The sequence below is a fragment of the Hyaena hyaena genome, unplaced genomic scaffold (genome assembly GCF_003009895.1).
Source record: "Hyaena hyaena isolate Hyena2069 unplaced genomic scaffold, ASM300989v1 scaffold_190, whole genome shotgun sequence".
NCBI lineage: Eukaryota > Metazoa > Chordata > Mammalia > Carnivora > Hyaenidae > Hyaena > Hyaena hyaena.
In genome coordinates this window covers 2503246-2526821 of record NW_024080822.1, presented here as the reverse complement: position 1 = coordinate 2526821, position 23576 = coordinate 2503246, and the positions used below count along the sequence as shown (strand labels likewise).

Genomic DNA, 23576 nt, shown 5'->3' with positions numbered 1-23576 from the left:
AGTGAGTCTTTGGTGGAGTCAGGTTGCATGAATTCAGGCTTTAAAAATTTTCCTCCTCAATGAAGAAAACTTCCAGTGAACTTCATGAATCTGATCCATCTCAGGATGAAATGTCAACTCTCCTGGGATTGTTGGGAATAGGCATCTAGTTCTGTGAATTTTCCAGCTTGATACAGTTGTGCTCATTTGATTGGCTCTTGATTTTGGACCCCAAGAACAATTAGATGGCATAGAAATAATATTTTGAATCTGGGATTAAATGGTGAAATGTATACAGAATAATAGTTTTTAGGAGGAAATGTGTCAGATATTTTTATATGAATTATCTTAATTTAATCCTTAAAACAATCCTGTAAAGTAGAGATTATCATCCTACTTTTTTGATTGATGAAACTGAGGTCTGGGAAGATTTCATGATTTCTCCAGAGTTTACAGCTAGAAGATAGTGGAGCTAGTTTTGTTTCAGGTTTGCCAAAGCCCAGAGCTCATTTCTGTAACCACCATTTTGTAACTAAAAACTTGGAGTAAGTTGTATTGAAATGGACTCTAGGAGATACTTTTTATAAAGCTCACTGAGGGCTTTGTTGTCCTATGGAAGCTTTATAATCATCCTAAATGAAAAGCTATTAAATCTCTTGTGCAGAAGTAATGTGAAGCAGCAGAGACAGGATTCAAGAGCATGGATTCTAAAACCAGACTACCCAGGTTCAAATTCTATCTCTACTATTTACTACAGGAAAAACCTTAGCTAACTTTTTTGTGTTTCAGTTTCCTTGTGGTAAAATGGGAAGAAAAGTAATGCCTGCCTCACAGCACTGCTGTGAAGACTGAATGAGTTCATACATGTAAAGCACTTAGAACACTTCTTGGTACAGAGCAAGAGACATGTTAAGTGTTAGCTATTGCTATTACTTTAGCATTGATCAAGGATTTTCCAGAAAAAGAATTTGTGACTCATCTAAATAAGGAACAATATTTAATGTTGTTTCTTTTGGTCCTAACCATTTCTTTTTCTTTTTTAATTTTTTAAATGTTTATTTATTCTTGAGAGAAAGAGACAGAGTGTGAGTGGGAGAGGGGCAGAGAGAGAGGGAGACACAGAATTGGAAGCAGGCTCCAGGCTCTGAGGCGTCAGCACAGAGCCCCATGTGGGGCTCAGACTGTCCAGCAGTGAGATCATGACCTGAGCTGAAGTCAGATGCTTAACTGACTGAGCCACCACCCAGGTGCTGGTTCTAGCCATTTCTAATCTTATGAATCTGTCTATTTAACAGATTGGTGACAAATACATATTTATATTAATAATGTTCTTTTAAAAAATAATAGCTTTTTTGAGATATAATTTACATATCACATAATTAACTCCTTTAAAGTATAATTCAAAATGCCAACACACTGGGCAATCTGGAAGGAACTGACAGATTCTCAGAAACTCAAGAACTATCAAAACTGAAACAGGAAAAAATAGAAAATTTGAACAGAGCTATTACCAGCAAAGAAATTGAGTCAGTTATCAAAAATCCCTCAACGAACAAGAGTACTGGGCCAGGTTGCTTCCCAGGGGAATTCTACCAGACATTTAAAGAAGAGTTAATACCTATTCATCCCAAACTGTTAAAAAAAAAAAAAAGAAATGGAAGGAAAGCTTCTAGACTCATTCTATGAAGTCAGCATTACTTTGATTCCAAAACCAAAGACTCCGCTAAAAAGGAGAATTACAGGCCAACCTCCCTGATGAGCCTGGATGCAGACGTTCTCAACAAGATACTAGCAAATTGAATTCAACAGTACATTAAAAGAATTACTCACCACAGTCAAGTGTGATTTATTCCTGGGCTGCAAGGCTGGTTCAATTTTCACAAATCAACAGGATACACCACATTAATAAAAGAAAGAATAAGAACCATATGATCCTGTCAATAGATGCAGAAAAAGCATTTGAGAAGATACAACATCCATTCTTGATAAAAACCCTCAACAAAGCAAGAGCAGATGGAATGTATCTCAACATAATAAAGGCCAAATATGAAACACTCACAGCTAATATTGGGAAAAACTGAGATCCTCTCCCCTAAACTCAGGAACAAGACAAGGAGATCCACTTTTATCATTACTATTTACCATAGTACTGGAAGCCTTAGCCTCAGCAATCAGAGAACAAAAAGAAATAAAAAGCATAAAGATTGGTAAGTAAGAGGTCAAACTTTCACTCTTTGCAGTTGACATGATGCTCTCTCTATGTAGAAAACCTGAAAGACTCCACCAAAAAATTGCTAGATCTAATACATGAATTCAGCAAAGTCACAGGATATAAAATCAATGTACAGAAATCTATTGCATTTTTACACACCAATAACGAAGTAGCAGAAAAAGAAATCAAGAAATTGATCCCATTTACATTGCACCAAAAACAATAAGATGTCTAGGAATAGACCTAAGTAAAGAAGTAAAAGATTTGTACTCTGAAAACTATAAACAGTGATGAAAGACACTGAAGAGGGCACAAAGAAATGGAAAAGCATTCCATGCTTATGGATTAGAAGAATAAACATTATTAAAATGCCTACACTACCCAAAATAATCTACACATTTAATGGAATTCCTATCAAAATAGCACCAGCATTTTTCACAGAGCTGGAACAAACAATCCTAAAATTTGTATGGAACCACAAAAGAACCTGAATAACCAAAGCAATCCTGAAAAAGGAAAACAAAACTGGAGACATCACAATTTTGGATTTCAAACTACATTACAAAGCTGTAGTCATCAAGACAGTATGGTACTGGCACAAAAATAGACACATAGATCAATGGAACACAATAGAAAACCCAAATATGGACCAACACCTATATGGTCAGCTAATCTTTGATAAAGCAGGAAAGGATACCCAATGGAAAAAAAGTCTCTTCAATGAATGGTGTTGGGAAAACTGGGATGGCAATATGTGGAAGAATGAAACTGGACCACTTTCTTACACCATACACAAAAATAAGTTCAAAATGGATGAAAGGCCTACATGTGAGACAGGAAACCATCAAATCCTAGAGGAGGACATAGGCAGCAACCTCTTTGATTATGGCCAGAGAAACTTCTTATTAGACATGTCTCTGAAGGAAAGGGAAACAAAAGCAAACATGAACAATTGGGAACTCATCAAGACAAAAAGCTTCTGCACAGCAAAGGGAACAATCGACAAAACTAAAAGGCAGCCTACAGAATGGGAGAAGACATTCGTAAATGATATATTGGATAAAGGGTTAGTATCCAGAATCTATAAAGAATTTGTCAAACTCAACACCCAAAAAACAAACAACCCAGTTAAGAAATGGACAGAAGACATGGATGGACACTTTTCTAAAGAAAACATCCAGATGGTTAATAGACACATGAAAAGATGCTCAACATCACTCATTCTCAGGGAAATATAAATCAAAACTGTGATGAGAGATCCCATCTCATGCCTGTCAGAATGGCTAAAATTAACAACACAGAAAACAACAGGTGTTGGCAAGGATGCAGAGAAAGGGGAACCCTCTTACACTGCTGGTGGGAATGCAAACTGGTGCAGCCATTCTGCAGAACAGTATGAAGGTTCCTCAAAAAACTGCAAATAGAACTACCCTGTGACCCAGCAAATTGCATTTTTAGGTATTTACCCAAAGTTTATAAAAATACAGATTCAGAGGGGTACATGCACCCCAATGCTTATACAGCATTATCAACAATAGCCAAACTATGGAGAGAGCCCAAATGTCCATTGACTGATGAACACACACACACACACACACACACACACACACCACACAATATGGAATATTACTCAACCATTAAAAATAATGAAATCTTGCCATTTGCAATGATGTGGTTAGAGCTAGAATGTATTATGCTAAGTGAAACGTCAGTCAGAGAAAGACGAATACCATATGCTTTCACTCATATGTGGAATTTAAGAAATGAAACAGATAAACATATAGGAAGTAGGGGGAAAAAGAGGAGAGAGGGAAGCAAACCATAAGAGACTCTTAATGATAGAGAACAAACTGAGGGTTGATGGAGGGAGGTGTGTGGGAGATGGATTAGATGGGTGATGGGTACTAAGAAGGGTACTTATAATGATGAGCACTGGGTTATGAATGTAAGTGACGAATCACTGAGCTCTACTCCTGAAACCAACATTGTACTGCATATTAACTAAGTAAGATTTTTTAAAAAGCAATAGAACATATTGTTAAAAAATAATAAAGTGTAATTCAATGGTTCTTAATACATTCACAGAGTTGTGTGATCTGAACTAGATTCCTCAGTCTAAAGGAGACTAAAGGGATCACTACCTTTAAATTTACTCAAACTGATAAACGCTTACTTACCCTCTGTAAGCTTCACAAACAAAGCACTTATCTGAGCTAAGTGCTTTGCTCCAGAGAAAGTGCATTGCCCATTGCTTTGGCCTCTGTCAGAGGGAGAAAAGCTCTATGTCATCCCTACAAATGTGAAACCTTCATATATCTGTCTTCTTTGTCCAAATCCTGCCCATAACCTATTCCTCTAGTTCTGTTCCAACTTATTTTTCTCTATCTAGAATTTCTACCATTGAAGACATTTCAGAATACACACAACACAAATATTTGACATGAATGGAGGCAGTAGAAGACTTTTAGTACTTGTTAGCACAAATGAGTCCATTCGATGGCAGAGCAAGCATTGATCAGAGAGACTGGAATCAAGTACAGGTGTATTCATGAGGAGGAATGAAAAGCTCTGTGACATGAAGCAGTACTCTGAAAGGGTTGGGAGCTTTGGGAAGTCAGATAGCAGCACCTGGAGCCCAGATGTGTGAAAGGGCAGGCTGAGCAACCACAGCACCTGTGGACGTAATTGTGCCTCAAGCAGCTCTTATCCATGACTTTGGTTGCATAACCTCCATGCTTTTGTGAAACAGAGATATGTGCATGCCTAGGTGCATATACATATGATGGCTAATACACATATCTGTGTTTTTCAACCCCTATACTCCAGAAAAGGATATAGGATCAGAATTTGACCTCATGAGAAATAGTTCTCAAACTCACAACATTGTTTTGCTTTTGGTGCAGAAATAACAACTTGCACCAGGTGAAAAACTGAATAAATAAAGGAATGGAATAATTGTTATCCCCAAATATTTGGCATCTAATATATAATCTTAAAATCTATTTATGGTTAATAGTTATGATAGAGGTAGTAATTAGGTTTTAAGAGCAGGTATTGTATTATTCTTTGATGGACAATGGAATTGTGCTTTGGGTTTGCGTAAATTTACAAATACTGACATGCCTTATTCCTAGAGAAAGGAAAACATGTTGGACATTCTTTGCATATTTAGACAAAGTTTTCAGGTAACTAAAAAGACAATGTTAATATCTGATTTTGTGTTCTTCTGAAATGAATGATTAATAATACTATTAAAAATTTGGAAGGATAATTATAAGCAACCAGTTCTTATATGTGCTTTGTTTTAAAATTAATCACATGAAGCATTCTAATTAGTTTAAAAATGTTAATTTGTAAATGTAGAGAGAAGTATTCAAACATCCATATTGTTATGCCTGTATGCAACATCTCTTACTTGGTAGGTTTTCAAATAAATATTTACTGAGTGCTCTCCAAAATGAACAGACTTGAGAGGATTATCTTGAAGTGGTCCTAGAGGAGATAAATGGTTTATTTACTTCAATTATCCGAACATCTCATTCTTTCTTGAATCACCTTTTTTGTGCTTAAGATTCAGATGGCACAGCATAAATAATAAGAGAACATTAGGTTATGGTGACATGATAATAAAGAGTAATGGTTATAAGTAACAGTTTTGCAAGGCAGAAATCAAATCTGTTTAAAGGTCAACCTGGCAAACTTGCAACTAAAGTTGTTAATAGAAGAAACCCAGAGTTCCATTCTGTTTATCTTGGAGTGTTCTCATGTTGGACAAACTGGAGATTATCTTACATGGAGATGAGTAACCTCTTTGTGTGTCATGTTAACCGTTACATTTTACTCTGCTTACACAGGTGCAAACCTATATGATAACTAGGAGTGCTTTTTATTCACTTGTTTATCCTATTGGTAGAGAGCGTAGCAACTCTACCCAATGTTTACTTTGAAAAAAAAAAACACCTATAATTTAGTTAATCATGAGCCCAAAGTCCATAGATACTCTTATAAGATAGTTCTTATTCTTAATGGATAGTTTCGTTGATTAATGTTAGCTTTAATAAGCTTGTAAATATAAACGTAGTGACTCGTCTGCTTACTAAGGAAATGTGTTGTTCTGTGAGCAATATCAAAATTGGTTGGCAGTCTTTGTTCATGGCGTGAATTCCAATGTAGAATCTAGTGTGAACTTATTGAGAGACAAAATGCTAGTATGGGAGGGTTATACTGCTTTCTAATTTTTTTTTTTGCTTTAATTCCTTTCCATTTTAACATTGTATTTTTATTTTGTACTTTATATATTTAAAAACAATGTTCATATTGCATTTATTTTTTTCATTTTATTTAGGTTTTTAGTTTAATCCCAATTAGTTAACATACAGTGTTATATTAGTTTTGGATGTACAATATAGTACACCCATACTTCCATACAAGACCTAGTGCTCATCACTACAAGTTTACTCCTTAACCTACATCATCTATTTTACCCATTGTCCACCCCCTTCCCTCAGATATTCTCTATAATTAGGAAATCTGTTTCTTACTCTCTCTCTCTCTCTTTCATTTTCCTCCCTTTGCTTGTTTGTTTTATTTCTTAAGTTCCACATATGTGTGAAATCATATGGTATTGTCTTTCTCTGACTTATTTTGTTTAGCATTATAGTTTTTAGTTCCATTCATCATTGCAAATGGCAAGATTCCATTCTTTTTTATGGTTGATTAGTACCATATATATATATATATATATATATATATATATATATATCACTGCTTCTTTATCCATTCATCAATTGATGGACACTTAGGCTGCTTCCATATCTTGGCTATTGTAAATAATGTTGCTATAAGCATAGGAGTGCATATATCCCTTTGAATTAGTGTTTTGTATTCTTTAGGTAAATATCCAGTATTGCAATTGCTGGATCATAAGGTAATTCTATTTGTAACTTTTTGAGGAACCTCCATACTGTTTTCCAGAGTGGCTGCATCAGTGTGCATTCCCACCAACAGTGCACAAGGGTTCCTTTTTCTTCACATCTTTGAAAACATCTTTTGTTTCTTGTGTTGTTGATTTTAGCCATTCTGACAGGCCTGAAGTGATATCTCACTGTATTTTGATTTGTATTTCCCTGATGTTGAGTGATGCTGAGCATCTTTTCATGTGTCTGTTGGCCATCTGGATGTCTTCTTTGGGGAAATGTCTGTTCATGTTTTCTGGCCATTTTTATTTTATTTTTTAAAATGTTTGTTTATTTTTGAGAGAGAGAGAGAGAGAACGTGAGCAGGGGAAGAGTAGAGAAAGAGGAAGACATAGAATCCCAAGCAAGTTCCATACTGTGAGTGCAAAGCTATATATAAATTACTGCATTCATTTCTATTTATTAATTCTCTACATGTTGAAATGTCTAGATTTAATTGTCAAAAGAATAATTTGTATTAAATATAATGAACATGCAGCTTCAGGACATACTTCCCAAGCCTTGGTCACATAGTCTGAATTACGAGATTTAAGCTTTATCTCTCTTGAACTTTGAATTAGAAGTATACTATTAAAAAAACTATACTACTTTTTTTTCTTGTTATTAAACATGTGAAGTTAAGCCATCCATTATTATTCTACTATATACTAACATACAGTGTGCATTAATATACAGCATAATGTCTCATGTACACTTTTATCATGAAGTCTTTCATTCTTTTTTAAAAAATGTTTTATTTATTTCTGACAGAGAGAGAGAGAGAGGCAGCATGAGCAGGGGAGGGTCAGAGAGAGAGAGAGAGAGACAAAGAATCTGAAAACAGCTTCCAGGCTTTGAGCTAGCTGTCAGCACAGAGCCCGATGCGGGGCTCGAACCCACAAACCGTGAGATCATGACCTAAGCGAAAGTAGGACGCTCAACCGACTAAGCCACCCAGGCACCCCAAGTCTTTCATTCTTAATTTTACCTCTTTTTAGTACAGTACACTGTCTTCAGCTGTGCTTCCTGATTCCCATTTGGATGTTGTTTTACCTTCTACAGATAGTTCCTAGAGGACTTCCACTGGAAAGGGCCATATGCTATAAGAAAGGGGACAGCTGTGGGGATTAAATATTTCTCAAACAGCTTCTATTTGCTCTTCCTGATAGTCATGCCACCTTTATCCCCTAGTCCAGAAATGCTAGCGCTGATAATTTCCATACCTTGACAAGATTCTGGAGGGTATATTGGGTTGTTTTTCAGTTTTCTCCATTGCTACTTTGGATTTCAACTTTCTTGAATCTTCTAAGTCAATTACCATTTATTTGTTCTATAGCTTCCAATCTTCTAAGTTTATATCCTTCCCAGACCAAAATGTTTTAAACTAACATCTGAAAGAAATGTAATCTACTTTGGGTACGTTCATTTCCTTGATCTCTATGTATTTTATTTATTTTATCTGAATCCCTTTGTTAATGAATTGGTTTTGGTGCAGGGGCTCCAGCTGCAATCTCAGATGCCTAAGGGGCCAGGCTGGTGTTCTGGCTTGTCTCACTAGATCAAAACTTTAGACGGGTCAGAGTCAGAAATAATTGGTTAAGTCTGGGGAAATCCCAGAGCAATACAATACGTGCCCTATTTTCCATTTGGGACAGAAGGAGATTACCTGCTCCAGGCCCACTGGCAGCAGCTGTAATAGGGTAGAGATGACTTTGTGACCAGGAGGTGAGACAGAGGGCCTGAGACGGTCCCTACCTCTCCACCTCCACACCCTGCCAGTTTGCCTTGGTTTGTGTGCGGCAGTTTGAGAAGCTTCCCAGGTATCCCCAGTGAGGATCATAGGAAGTAGGTAAGACATGTAAGTTAAGGACATTGCCACGTGGCCACCATAGTGAGAGGCAAGGTGACAAAACAGCCAGGGGCCAGGTGGAGTTCAGGGCTGAGTTGCAAAGGATCCATGACTCCAGGGAAGGCTGAGCTGGGATTTCCTGAGATGATGCTGGAGGTGGGTTAGTTGCCTGCTGCCAACCACGTGGAGAAAACAAACCACAAGTGAAACCATGAACTTTAGCTGTGGGTACAATAGGGCCCCAGGAGGCAGCAGCCCCTCCCTTCCTCCTAAGTGTCCTGAAACTGTCCCCTTTTGGAGATGCCATCTTGGGAAGGAGGAGGCAGCAGTGGTGAAATTTTGGGCAAGAAGAGATAGCCTTCAGGGAGGTCTGAGCCTTGAACTTGACTGAATAGTTCATCTGAAAGAAGCATTTAAAATGAAAGAGACCAGGGGCGCCCGGGTGGCTTAGTCGGTTAAGCGTCTGACTTTCGCTCAGGTCATGATCTCGCGGTTCGTGGGTTCGAGCCCCGCGTCGGGCTCTGTGCTGACTGCCAGCTCAGAGCCTGGAGCCTGTTTCAGAGTCTGCCACTCCCTCTCTCTCTGACCCTCCCCTGCTCATGCTGTCTCTCTCTCTCTCTCTCTCTCCTCGAAATAAATAAATAAAACATTTAAAAAAAAAATGAAAGAGACCATTTCAGAGCATAAGCAACTGTTTTAATGGAAAGGGAGTGAATTATATTTAATTAGCAAATTTAAGTGTTCGTCCTTTCAGCAGAAATTGTGGGCTTATAAGAAAGAGTGAAGGACTTACAAAAACTAAACCATATTTTTCTTAAAATAGCTGGGTTGTTAGTGTACATGTCAAGATATGATTGGGTCTCTTGTTGGAATGTTGCTTTTATTTGAATGCATTGAGTGCCACTTCATTCGGTATTTTAAAAATATTTTATGTATTTATTATGGATATTTCATCTGGTGGTATAATTGTTTGAATATGAAACTAGAGAAAATCTAGGGAATTTCTTCCTGACATGCACTATAATAAAACAATAACAGACAACTGCCATTTGGTATTTACTACAATTGCAAAAACAGCTTGTTAAAGAAAGGTAATTAGGCTTCCCCAAATATCTTGATGTCATAATACAAATGTAAGTTGTGGAGTAGGACATAGAAAAAAAGTATTGCTTTAAATGTCATTCAGTCACTGCTAGCCCCAGAGAGAAAAGCTGCAAAACATAGCTAAATGTGTGTTTACACATATATTTATAGCAGGCATTTGTCTCCCACTCCTTTTCTTCAGTAACAATAAGATGAATGTCTAAAAGCCTTGGTTTTAGATTTGGAGTCAACAGTTTGCTATACTTCTGCGCAAAGCTATTGATGTCTTCCTGCGTTAAGTGCGCGTGAGGGTGTGCGTGCTCTGGTCTGGGTTAAGACTCAAATTAAGCTTTGGGATAAAGAGTGACTGTGTCGTAGCCCTCTGGGGGCCGCGTGCGAGCTCTTGCATGGGTTTCGCAGTACAGCTCCCCCTCCACGAAGAAGTAGCCCTTCTGTTTGAGGTTGAGGTTACAGTCGGCACACACGAAGCACTCGGGATGCCGGTACTTATCCCGCGCCTTCACAACAGCACCACTGTAGAGAAAAGGGAGATCAAGTAAAACAAAACAAAACAAAACAAAACAAAACACAAAGCCAAAAACACGATACAAAGGGGGAGGACGCTGCAGATAAGGCAGGTGTTATCTGTTTCATATTCAGGAAACAGCCTCCAGCTGTAAAACCAGCAAGGCTGTGAAACTGATGTCATTGTCACATCCATGAGGACCACAATAACACATCACGTGTTTCTCGCTCACGTTGACTGGGGCATATTTTTCAGAGTTTTCAAACAAGTCCTTTCTACAACAGTTATTTGGTCTCACCTCATGATCTTTGCCGATTGTTTCTTTGAAAGAAGAAAGCATGATATAAATAAGACTAACACCTCTGCACTGGATTCTGATTTTGACCAAGGTTGCCTACAAGGCTAGAAATCCCTCTGCCTGCTTTCTGTATTGGTGGTGCAGCCTTTATTCTATGGGGCACAGAGAAAATCGACTCAAGAGCAGAGATGGGATTGCCATGGGTGGGTGGGCTGACCTCTGCTGTCAAAACAGTTTACTCCAGCGTGGGTGCAGTCACTGCTTTTGGTACCATTATAAACTCTTGTGTTTTATGAGATCCTTTCTGCTCCGGAGCTCCCTGTCCTGCTTCTTTCTTTCCATGTCACATTCTGCCACTTGCTGGAATCAGGCTTGGCCTGCACTACCCTCCTGGGATGAATCCTGGAAACGTGGACCAATGGTACCTCAGTGTGGAATAGAGGAACAGAATAAAGGGGTGGGAGAAGTGGCCACGTGAGGCATTTGCAGTGGAGAGATTGAGATGACTTGGCTCGCTGGAAGATTTGAACTAGCAAGTGTGGCTATTCGAACATAGGGACCCTTGAAATGGAAGCTGACTGCATTTTTAAAAATTATATTTCAATATTTGTGCAACTTAAGAAACAAAGTAAAGATAATGTGTTCTAATGAACAACTTGATGATCCAAGTATTTGGTTCCCTGAGTTTATACAGAAAAGTAAGTATTTAAAGATTGTATATTAATAAAAAGAGGGCTTTTTGAAGTGAAATTGTGATTCTTGGATGTGATTTTTAAAAAATACTTCTAGGAAAATTTTTTATGAGAAAATATATGAAATTATAAGTCCAGATTGCTGATTCACATTATATGCCAATTTTAGGGTGCATTGAATGCATTCTGGTCAAATGTACTAAATGTCATGGATATCTTTTAAGTCACTGAATAGACATAGAGAGCAGATACCAAGATTTATAGTGAATTCCTGGGTTAAAAATGAAACTTACACAATGCCACTCCCACATTTGTCACAGAGTGGCATCTTCTGTGTGCTGCCAGAGCTACCGTGGACTTTTGTAACTGGAGCTCTCACACTCCGAGTGCCAGCAGGACGGTCATCTGAAAAACAAAGTGTTTCCATTTATGGCAAGGGAACAGCTGGCTACTGGCTAGTTCGTACTTTGCTTCTATTTTAAGGTGTGCACTTTAACTTAAGGAATTCTTAAGTTGCACGGCTACCATCATTTCAAAAGGAGTAGGACTGCTTCAAGCATAACTTGCTCTGAAGCAGGCCCTTACGAACCAGAATTAGTTAAAAGTTGTTGTTGTCATTGTTGTAAGGAGCTGTTTTAAAATGAACAAAGAGGCAGAAAACATTTTGCATTTTTTCCTGTTTCTTATTGGCGTAAAATATGCATAACATAAAATTGACCATCTTAACCATTTTAAAATGGGTAAATCAGTAGCAGTAAGTCTATTCACAAGGTTGTGCAACCATCACCAATAATTTTTTTTTCCCAGAACTCTTCCATCATCCAAACAAAAACCCTGTACACATTGAAAAGTAACTACCTATTCTCTCCTCCTCCCAGACCCTGGTGACCTCTACTCTACTTGCTGTCTTTATGACTTGCCTATTCTAGGTACCTCAAATGAGTGGACTCACACAATATTTGTCCTTTTGTGTCTGGCCTGTCTGACTCAGCATGTTTGCAAGGTTCATCCATGTGGCAGCATGTATTGGAATTTCATTGTTTGAGGCTGCGTAATATTCTGTTGTGTGGGTAGACCATATTTTGTTTATCCATTGATGAGTTGATAGACGTATGCGTTGTTTTCACTCTCTGGCTATTTGAATAATGCTGCTATGAACATTGGTGTATAAACATCTGTTTGAATCCTTGCTTTCAATTCTTTGAGTATGGACCCAGGAATGTAATTGTTGGTTTATATTGAAATTCTACATTAAGTTTTTGAGGAACCTCTATACTGTTTTTTGCAATGGCTGCACCATTTTGCATTCCCATCAACAATCAACAAAGGTTCCAATTTTTCCTCATGCTCACCAACACTTGTTTTTTCTTTTAGAAAGATATTAGCTCTCCTAGTGGGGCATTTTTGTGCAGTTTTTTATTTTTTTTATTATTTAAAAATTTTTAAAAATGTTTTATTTATTTCTGAGAGAGAGAGAGAGCGTGAGCAGGGGAGAGTCAGAGAGAGACGGGGATACAAAATCCGAAGCAGGCTCTAGGCTCTGAGCTATCTGTCAGCACAGAGCCCAAAGTGGGGCTGGAACCCACAAACCATGAGATCATTACCAAGCCTAAGTCAGACGCTTAACCGACTGAGCCACCCGGGTGCCCCTAAAGGACAGTGTATCTTTTATTGATGGAAAAACATTGGTAAGAGTGTAAGCCCTGAGGACAGCAAGGGTGGCTAGAGATTCAGCCCTGCTTCTTACTGGCTGCATCTCTTTGTACAAATCTGCTGTCTCTATGCCTCAGTTTCTCATTTATTTTTTATTTTTTTTTTAATGTTTTATTTATTTCTAAGAGAGAGAGAGAGACAGCGCGAGCAGGGGAGGGTCAGAGAGAGAGAGAATCACAGACTGAAACAGGCTCCAGGCTCCGAGCTGGCAGTCAGCACAGAGCCCGATGCGGGGCTCGAACCCACGAACTGCGAGACCATGACCTAAGCGAAAGTCGGACGCCTAACCGACTAAGCCACCCAGGCGCCCCTCTCATTTATTAAGTAAAGAAGATAATAGTTCCTATCTCACAAGTTACTGTGAGGATAAATGATCGAGTATGCAAAGTACTTAGCACAGGGTTTTGAACATAGTAAGGGTTCATTTCAGTGTTATTTAAAAATTTTGATGATGATGATGATGATACCCTGGAATGTGGGGGGAGGCTGAGAAATTTTGCAATATCCGTTGAAAATTGGAATTTATGATTTTGAAGCTGAATTAGCCCCTTGATTACTGTGGAGGGAATCTGTTTTGTTTTCATTTATCACCACGTTGGTGGCAACTTGGACACATTCTGGATGCTCCTTTCCAAAACCAATCACCACCCCAATCCTTCTGAGGAAAGATTCATTTGATCACAAAATTGAATAAAGTTTTAGACTTTCGTTCCCAGTATGTTTACTGTCCTCCCGTCCCTTGACTTTTCTAATGTCCTTCATCAATACTGTCCCAGCACACATTCATGGCTGCTCACCAGGGCCGTCGTTCACTAATTCCTGGAGCACTCTGAAGGAGCCCGACTGGCGGGGCTGGGTAGGTTCATTTCGATTGTCATGGAGCATCCGGTACACATCTGACTGGGGGGGCACGGAGGCTACGGGTTCACTGAAACACAGGGTGGCAGGTGAAGCAGTGTCAGGAGCGTCGTGGCACAGGGGGTGTGCAAGAAGCCACAAGACATGAATAAGCAATGATCACTCTATTTGCAGTAACTCCTGAACAAAGCTTCTGTATTTTTAAGTTGATCTCTATGACAGTTAAAAATATGATATGAATTCATGTGGGTCATCTTGAAGATGTCATTAAATTACGTTACATCTCCATCTGGCAGAATACTTTGGAGGGCAACTAAAATGTGATTGTTAGAGAATAGCAGTTAAAAAAATAACACTCGTGTTTGACGGATATATAATTATAATGTGAACAAAATGAACTTTTCTCAGAAAAAAAAACAACATACATGTGGTAGGAAGTGTAGGAGTGACCCCAGTTTGATAATTCTCAGTCATAAAATGGTCAATACAATTCAGATTCACTTCTGATATTAAACAGAAAGGTATGGTTTCATTTTATTTTTAAGGTTAATTTGTTAACTCCTGAAAACAACAAAGGTATAATTTTGTTTATAAATTGAAGATATCAACTCGTATCTGAAAGTACATAATGTAGAGACTTTCAGTTATATTGACTACATTATGTTTTTTAATAGACACATTATAAATCACTTCTAACAATGATAGCAGCTTTATTTTTAATATTCTACAAATACAATTCAAGTATAAGAAAATGTCTCAATAATAATACTACATGTCAGGTACACAATGCTTTATTATTTTATGTCATTTAATTGCATTGTGTATAAAAGGTAGTTGCTATCTGCACATATTTTTCTACCTATATCCTATTTGAAAATCATCATCCTATATATCCAAAATTCCTTGCAAAAAAGCTTTGAGATACATTACATGATTATTATCTCATTGTATTCATCCCAAGAGATATTTTTGAAAATTGTTACATAGTACTCTTAAACATTACAAAACTTTAATTTATAAAAAGTGGCTATGTAATGCTGAAAGAAGTAATAAGGCTTTATCTTATAATCTTTTTAATTGGAAAAGCTTGATGGCAAAAGTGCTTTGAACAAATATTCATAAATAAGAAAAAATTAGTCAAAATAAGAGACCAATGGAAATTAAATATTTACATTATTAACTTGAGTTTATAAAACCTTACTTATGGCAAAAATTCCAAATGAAAAAATGATTATCTCTCCATAAGTTACCATTAAAAGAGAGAAGAGGCGTCATCTCTTAAAATCCCTCTGAACCTCCCATCACTTTCCCAAACTTTGACCTCCGAAGGAGAAGGATAGAGTAGACTATATTATTAATCACTTTTGAAAAGTATCGTACCAGACATTTTAAAGAACACTGTAGCTTTCCAAGAGATATACACATTTGGTTCTTCCATGATTTCATTTTTTTGTGATCTGTCACATAAAACTCTACTTAATTCATTCTGGAAATCACTTTTATCTTTATGTCTAGATATTTGTAATACATCCTTAGTATTTTTCTCTTGAAAGCTTTCCACATAACTTTCTCCCAGTTAAGACAACGTTAAAAGACACCAGTAAAGTTGACATTGCCCATGTGTTTAATTAATATGCCCATTGTTCAAAAAGACTCATATTACCTCATTGAGGGTGTTTCCCCTAGAGCTGTTGAAACCTGACCCTGAAGTGTTTCCATAATATTGTCATCTGAGTACAACTGCATAGGTGTATTAAACTGAGCATGTACAATCTTCACACCAGGAAGTTCCATTTCCAAAGGAATGTTAGGGGCCATCTTAGCAGCAACTTTCAAGTCACCTGGGCAAATAGTACTAAGAGTACTGACAGAAGAAGGGGTGCTACGTCCACTGCCACCGTCAATACCGGACGGAGTACTGCATCCACTGTGTTAATGACCACGTTACACAGAGAGGTGACACAGGAATCAGAAAATCCAGACAGAAGAACACAGAGAACAAGTACAGAGAGGTTAAAAGGAATTGAAGACAGAAAGTAAGAAGTGAATTCAATCAAATTCAAACAAAATGTTTATGTCTGGCTAGAATATATCTTAAAAGGGGAAGACATTTAAAAATTCATGATTGAAAAAATTTCAAGAAAATTGGAACAGTACAGGTGATATTGCATTTTTTGGTTCTGTTCTCCTAGGCAATATGTTAAGCTGAGGGTTACACATAGATTTGTATGTAAAGTAGAAAAGATGAAACTAGCTTTACTTTTTAAAAGTAGGCCACACAATTTTAAACTTGCCAACATCACAAACAAATGATGCAGGGAGATTACATTGGCTGGATGGCCTTTTACCTTTATGATCTGCAGTGTTTAAAAATTAAAACATTAATGAATGATCCTTCACAAATAGTAACTGACTTTGCAGCGTGAAGAATAATTAGGTATTTAGGCTGAACATTTCAAAATAGGAAGCATGTTTCAGAAATGCAGTTATGTGTTCATTGAATAGGAACCCACAACTTGTATGTTCTGTGATAAAGATTATGTTTGAAAGCTGTTTTGTAAATGTTGTTACTATTTTAACTTTTTCTACTTTCACGCTTTAATTTCGGGACACTTTAAAAAATTGTTCAGTGATTTAGTACAGCCTCTAGAAACAGCCAATAAATGCTTGTCACCTTTAAATTAATTGATTAGAGGGCAAATAAGGTGCCTTGGACTCTTTAGATGCTGTCTAGGGTATCATATGCAGCTATTTCATGTAACATTTTGGAGGTTCACATATATTTCCATACATATTTCTCACTTCCTTTTAAAGATCAATTGAGGGGAATTCTTAAAACACTAGAAAGGCCAGCCATGCAGTTTTAAAAACAGCTAGGAAGATTTCATATTGTCTTTGAATCTGGATAGGAGGCTAGTCACAACTGACATGCCAGTGACTAAAAAGTAATTTTTGTACATGCATTCTAAGTGCAACATGAGAAATGCATTTTAGAAGAAAATGGAATGCATTAAGTTTTTTTAAAGCCCAATCATTTAAGACTAAACCAAAAGAAATATTAGTATTTATAAATTTCTATCATGCTTGCAGGTTAGTGTTGCTATAAAGTCAAGACAGAGAACAATTTATATGATGTATTTATCTCAAAGTCCGTTTTCTCTTAGGGCTTAGGTATGGCTCTTGCATTTACTTTCTAGGGCTACCAGTGTTAACCCCATATGGAGAGCAAAAACCAGAAGGATATTGGGCATTGATTTTGCTGACTATATCAATGTTGTAGCCTGTTTAGTCTGGACAACCCATGTCAGTAAATGGATTAAAATTTTTTTTGTCTGGTGTTATCCAGTTCAACCACCTGCATGACCTGAATGAGGCCAGAACACATGGATGTGCTCCTTCACTTCCTGGCTGTTGAGAGCCTATTTAAAACCCAGTCTGTAAACTGGTTAATCACCCACAAAATGCCAAGTGGCTTATTTGTCATTTTTGTAGGCTCAACACTCCTCACTCCTGAAATCGACCAAAGTTTGTAAAAGAATAAAAGTAAATTTTCAGTTACAGTGCAGTTTACCCAGGATCATATTGATTTGACCTAATCTATTTAACCTTCGTTTAATATGCAACGAAGCATATTAAATTGTAATTCTGGGATTTGAAACACTGAGTTAAATCTTGAGAAAGTTGAGCTTAAAATGGTGAACTTTGTCAGGAAGCATTTATAGCTATTCTGACACTACTGTGTGCAGGCATAGACCTAGACAGTAGATAAATAAGCTATGAGCAGTCAGAACTTACAGATAGGCCTTATTTTGTAGTTGTAATTAGTAATCTTTGTCTGTTATTAGTGTTCTTGTATATAGCATGCTTGTGTACATAATTTTATTTAAGCAAAGATTGTATCTTCTATTCCCTGATTTCTTTATCATTCTATTTAGGGGCTCATGGTTATTAAGTACATGGAAATATACCCTAAGCAAACAAGAATGACCTTTTCATAACTTCTTGGGACAATTTTAAAAGATCTCTTGAACTGATACTTTAATAGTTTTCATGGCCTCCGGTCACTATGGGTAATACCATGGGTCACCATGACCTATCCTATGACCTGGAAAGTTAGATACTAATGAGATTTCTTGACTTTGACTTAGTGACTTGGCGAGTGTAAGCTTGATGATACACTCAATTACTTCATGCCTCTATATCATCAGACAGAGAACTAGTTTCCCTGGTCTGTGTACAGATTTTTTGGAACAAATTTCTGCAAGTGAGCTATCTGAAAACCACTCCCAGGATTCTGTTGTATCATTTGATCTATAAAATACATTGTGTATATTTTTAACTATAAATTTGGGTTTAAAACTTTACATGTTTGTCTATGAAAATACTGTTTTTTAATATGCTTCAAATATAAAGTAGTTAAAAGAAACATAACTAAGGCCCTAGAGATATTAACATATGAACAGTTTAGCATCTCCCACTTACTTCTGATTAAAAAGTTGTTCATTGATGGTGTGGCTGTAGCTCGGTACATAGCCACCTAAAATTCCACCTCAATGAAGAATCACTTGGTAAGAACAAGAAATTTAGAAGTTAGAACAAATAGTGAGGGGACACAGGAAGAAAGGAAAGATAGTAGAGGCATTTGCTCTGTGCTGACAGCAGAGAGCCCCATATGGGGCTCAAACTCATAAACCATGAGATCATGGCCTGAGGCAAAGTCACATGCTTAACCAATTGAGCCACCCAGATGCTCCTAGTACCTGTCTTTAAAGCAAACCCTTTTGTTCCTGTTTCTCCTTTCTCCTCTCCCAAATTCAGCTATATTGAAATAACAAAATTACAAAAACAAAATTATGAGTGGCTTGCACTATCACCATGTTTGAGTTAAAATGAAAATATAAAAGAAGGCCATTAGCTACCTGAATCCCTCTGACTTTCCCTGAATTTTTATAAACTTAAATGTGTTACTGGTCTTCAGCAAAAGCAAGATCTGTGTTACTCGAATGTACCACTTTACTCTTCCCCTAAAGTCCTAGGGTTTGGGATTAGTGAACTTCCAGTTAAACCAACCTCAAAAGAATGCAAGTGCATTAATTTTACTATGCTTCTTTAGAAAGTTGCATATATATTTATTCAATAGTAACATAGCATTTTAACTCTTAATCTAGTGTTGTGAACTTGTGGGAGGGGCTGGGAAGCTGTTGAAGGTGGAGAAATAGGGAGAAGCTATGCAAGAAAATAGAATGGGGACCAGGGAGCAACGAAGTAAAGAAAGGCTTGTGCAGAGTTCATGTATGAGGTAAGGTGGTAGCTCTTGATTCTTCTTGCCACTCAAATATTATAAGGTACTCTGAGGACTTCATTGCTTTATCTAAGAACATTATGAAGCATTTAGTCTGTCCCAGCCTTGTTCCTAGGTGCTGGGAAGATATAAGGTGCTCATTCTAGTTGGGGAAGATGTATTTGGTAGTCACTGCCTTTTTAGCCTCGTCTGCCGCTCTTCCACTTACTGCTTCTGTCTGAGTCTGATTTCACAAAATTGGCCAGCTTATTTTGAATAATCCTCTGGCCCTGACTCTAGCTTACGGAAAGGTCTGCACAAGGAGATCACAGATCACATATCAAGCGATGACTGACCATCCAGAGCAGGTATCATAAACTTGGACGCCCCCAGGGCCTAGCAGGGTTACACATACATGAAAATGGGCCAGGTATTGGGAGTGATGAGCATTTTGGCAGGATGGAGAGTGGATGTTCCATCTGAAGGCATTTACTTAAGTTCATTTTTTTTTTTTTAACAACAGAAGGGTTACATAAAACACCCTCTGTAAATTGGATGGGACGCTAGTTTTTGACATTGGATTTAGATCATTATTCAAAAACCCTAACTGCCAACTCCCTTCCTCTGGGCTGACTAATGTAGCTGAGGTCAGAGGAATGGGTTTGAGGTTTCCTAAAGTCACTCTTTCCCAATGTGCCAACACAGGGCATTAATTTCTCCCTCGGGTTGGAGTACATTTTCTAGATAAGATATTTATTTGAAAAGGATCATTTGACTGAAGATGATGATCTGTTTCTCTGACTGACAGAACTGAAGGGCTTGCTTATTCTTACTACAGTGGGTACAGAGTTATATCCATGAGGGTGACTAACATACCACCCTCTCTCTCTCCCAGCTCTTTCCTTCTACTGCTTTCCTCCGTGTAGCAAAGTTCCTTTTCAGATGGCCTCTCTTTCTTTGCAAGTGTCCATAAGGACGAAGATTTATTTTTTTATTTAAATTTTTAAAAAATGTTTATTTATTTTTGAGAGAGAGAGAGCGCATGAGCGGGGAGCGGCAGAGAGAGAGGGAGAGAGAATCCCAAGCAGGCTTCAGGCTATGAGCTGTCAGCACAGACCCCTATGTGGGGCTCAAACTCATGAATTGGAAGATCATGACCTGGGCCAAAGTCGGACTCTTCACCAACTAAGTCACCCAGGTGCCCCCAGATTTATTTTTATGTAAGAGCTAGAACGAGTGGGATTACAGAGCAGGCTGATGGCGGTGTGAGAAACAGGGCTGAGAAGGGCTGCTCACAGCCTATCAAACATAGAAAGCTGCACCAGCATTTCCACTAGGCCCCACCTCCTTCCTTACCCCTGATGGGGTGCTGGTTGCCATGTTTGTTCCTGCTGGCTGGGCTATCCTGCCCTGGGAATGGGGTACGTCTGCCTGCCTCAAAGGTCACTGTGTTCTGGATGGGATCCTCAGAGCAGCGGGGGTATTAGTTATAAATATACATGGTGATTGCCTAACATTTCACAGCTCTGTAATCTGGTCAGTATTTACTCTCTGAAATGGAGGTTAGTTACCTACTGTTCTCATCTAAAAGTGAGTTTGTTTCTTTTGCTTTTGAAACAGGCTTCAAAATGAGCAGAGTCACTCCAAACACCTAAGTGTTACTCTTCTTAGTAATTAGTAAGGATTTATCGGAGAAGCATGCACACCAGACATCACAATCTCAGAGCTTATGACCTGCTTCGGCCTGGGATTATGAAAGGTTTGGGCCGAATATTGTGCTTGTGTTCAAAGTAGTTCACATCCTGTAAAAACAAAGGGTTAAAAAGTTCCTCAGTGGAAGATAGTGGTTTTTTTTTAGATAAAAGTAAATGAATGATAATTGCACAAAGAAGATTATTTACCACCAAATATTGACATGACTAAGAAGGGGGATGATGGAAGTGAGCTATTTCTTCGTTTTAAGCCTCTGTTCATTAAATGTTCAGGAACTGGCAGACTGGACTCCAGGACATTAGAACCATGTTCTAGATGCTTGTCTTTAAATAAAAATCTGACTGTGCCTTCAGGAAAGTAAAAATAAAACAGCAAGAGCTGGACTTTGGAAAGGAAAAGAAACCGCACTATCACTGTTAAGAGCATGGTGGCCAGAAGGCGAGTCGGATACTTACTTTTGAGGTGAACTAGGAATGAGACCCCGCAGCTGTCCGTGAAGCGCGTCTTGGATATTGCTAGTTGAATAGAGCCCAATGGGTGAGTTATAGGAAGCACTCACTACCTGTCTTTTGTCATCAATGTTTGCTGCTGCAACAAAAGGTTGGGCCCTTCTGTTGTGCGCGGTACCAATGGGTTTGAACTCCTGTACAACGGCAGACAAAATACACAGAGCCACAGAATGCACAACAAAGCTGTTAATGAGCAAACCTACAGCATCGCTATTGTTAATTAAGGCTTCTTTACCCCACTGCAAGATTAATGGCAAGGTTAAAGGAGGAGTTAAGTATAAACCTTTCTATATTTTTCATGAAATTTACATGTGCTGTATCCAGCCACCAGATGTTAAGGTGCAGATGAACTGACCTTATTTAAAATACCATAAAATAATTCGAACATTATTCTTTTTGTCTGGCCCTACTGACTTTTACATCTGTAGCTGTTAACAAATTCTCATATGACTCATTTGGATACCGAAATTCCGTGTCAGAAGTGAGATTTGTGGCTTAGAAGAATTATCATACTTAACATTTTCTCAATTAGAACTTATATATACTTTCTCTTCTATTAATATCTTATTAAAGCTTCCTCCACTTTAGGAAACAGGGGAACAAAACAATCATAGAGAGGGAGCATTTATGAATCATTATACTGAATCATTTTAACTAATCCAAGTAAAAGCTTTAGTTTTTCTTCATGCTTACCACAAAAAATTCTTATTTTGCATTAAGTTCTAACCTTAAATTTAGAACAAATAATAAGCATTAAAAGACTATTTTTCCTTATGAGAAGAGGGATACCATTTATACAGAACTTTCCTTTTTTTATTGTGATGATTGCGCAGTGTGTATTTAGAGAACTTTTCATGTTTCCTCTAGTCTCGGAAGGACTAAAGTCAGCAGTTCAGAGATAGCTAATGTATAAGACTCACAAGAGGATCTCTACTTTATTGCTTGGAGAAAAGGACCAAACATCTAAGTCCCAAAAAGTCTGAAACATGTGTGAATGATGTGAAATTCTATATTATTATTTTTAAATGTAGGAATAAGGTTTTCTAATTTTTACATAGATTTTTAATTTTGTAAAGTCATTAAATATCTTTTTCTTCTAAGTGACAGAAGAAAACCAAGAGGAAAGGCTAAAATACACACGAGCTGATTCTCTTTCCAGATCTTTTCAGTTGGCAGAATCAGTAAGCTAAATCTTTCCAATATTTTCACTCACTCACTTACATCAACTTCGCTTACTTTTGTGAATGTGCCACCAGTTATTCACACAGATTTCAACGAGTACAAACATTTATGATTCTTTGAAATGTTACTGAAAGGAGGCTGTTTTTATTTAAGAAATAAGATATTGTAATATTCTTGCTCATGTCACTTTTTCTCTTCTTGTCATTACAAATGAGTAAGTCGTGGGATGGTGCTTTTCTTGTTATTGTTAGAAAGAGTCTGTCTTCCTTTCTTAGGGGAGGAACCAGAGTTTTGCACAGAGATTCTTGTGCTTGAGAACATACCAACAACTTCCTTTAGAGACCCAAGCCACAAAATGCTTTGGTGTTTTGGTTCTGAGCAGGCAGTCATCACACGAAGTCCCTAGTCCCTCTTCTAGGTCTATTGATTGGGAAAGTTCACTTAAAACATAGTTGTAATAGGCAAATGGGTTGCAGTTTCAAATACTAGCTGTACTGAGTCTTTGACTCCAACTGCCCCAAATCGTCTGGTGCCTGAAAATCGGGGATGTGGTAAAGAGCAACGTTTCTCTCTTCAACCTTGGACATCATATTATAATAGCCTCTTGAACTCGAAAAGGTCTGAGTTGTATACAATAGGCTGTGATCCTAAACTGTGATTGGATTGACTGATATCTTACTGATTCATTATTTTTACCTCCAGAATGATGGCTCACTTCCTAGGAAT

At 37.7% G+C, this 23576-nt stretch overlaps 1 protein-coding gene across 2 annotated transcripts in view; it reads right to left on the bottom strand.

Moving 5' to 3' along the window:
- Nucleotides 1–9669: 9669 nt before the first annotated feature.
- The window catches only part of PDLIM3 (PDZ and LIM domain 3), a 28972-nt gene continuing 15065 nt past the window's right edge, over nt 9670–23576 (bottom strand). The window contains exons 4-8 of one of the 2 annotated variants that reach the window (XM_039241208.1): nt 21181–21248; nt 15829–16092; nt 14105–14235; nt 11888–11999; nt 9670–10612 (exon numbers count right to left, since the gene is read on the bottom strand). In XM_039241208.1, coding sequence (XP_039097139.1) covers nt 10423–10612; nt 11888–11999; nt 14105–14235; nt 15829–16092; nt 21181–21248 — 765 coding nt within the window. In that variant the 3' untranslated portion in view covers nt 9670–10422. Of the gene's footprint in view, nt 10613–11887; nt 12000–14104; nt 14236–15828; nt 16093–21180; nt 21249–21614; nt 21803–23576 lie in introns of both variants that reach the window. The other variant, XM_039241209.1, reaches the window with a different exon arrangement.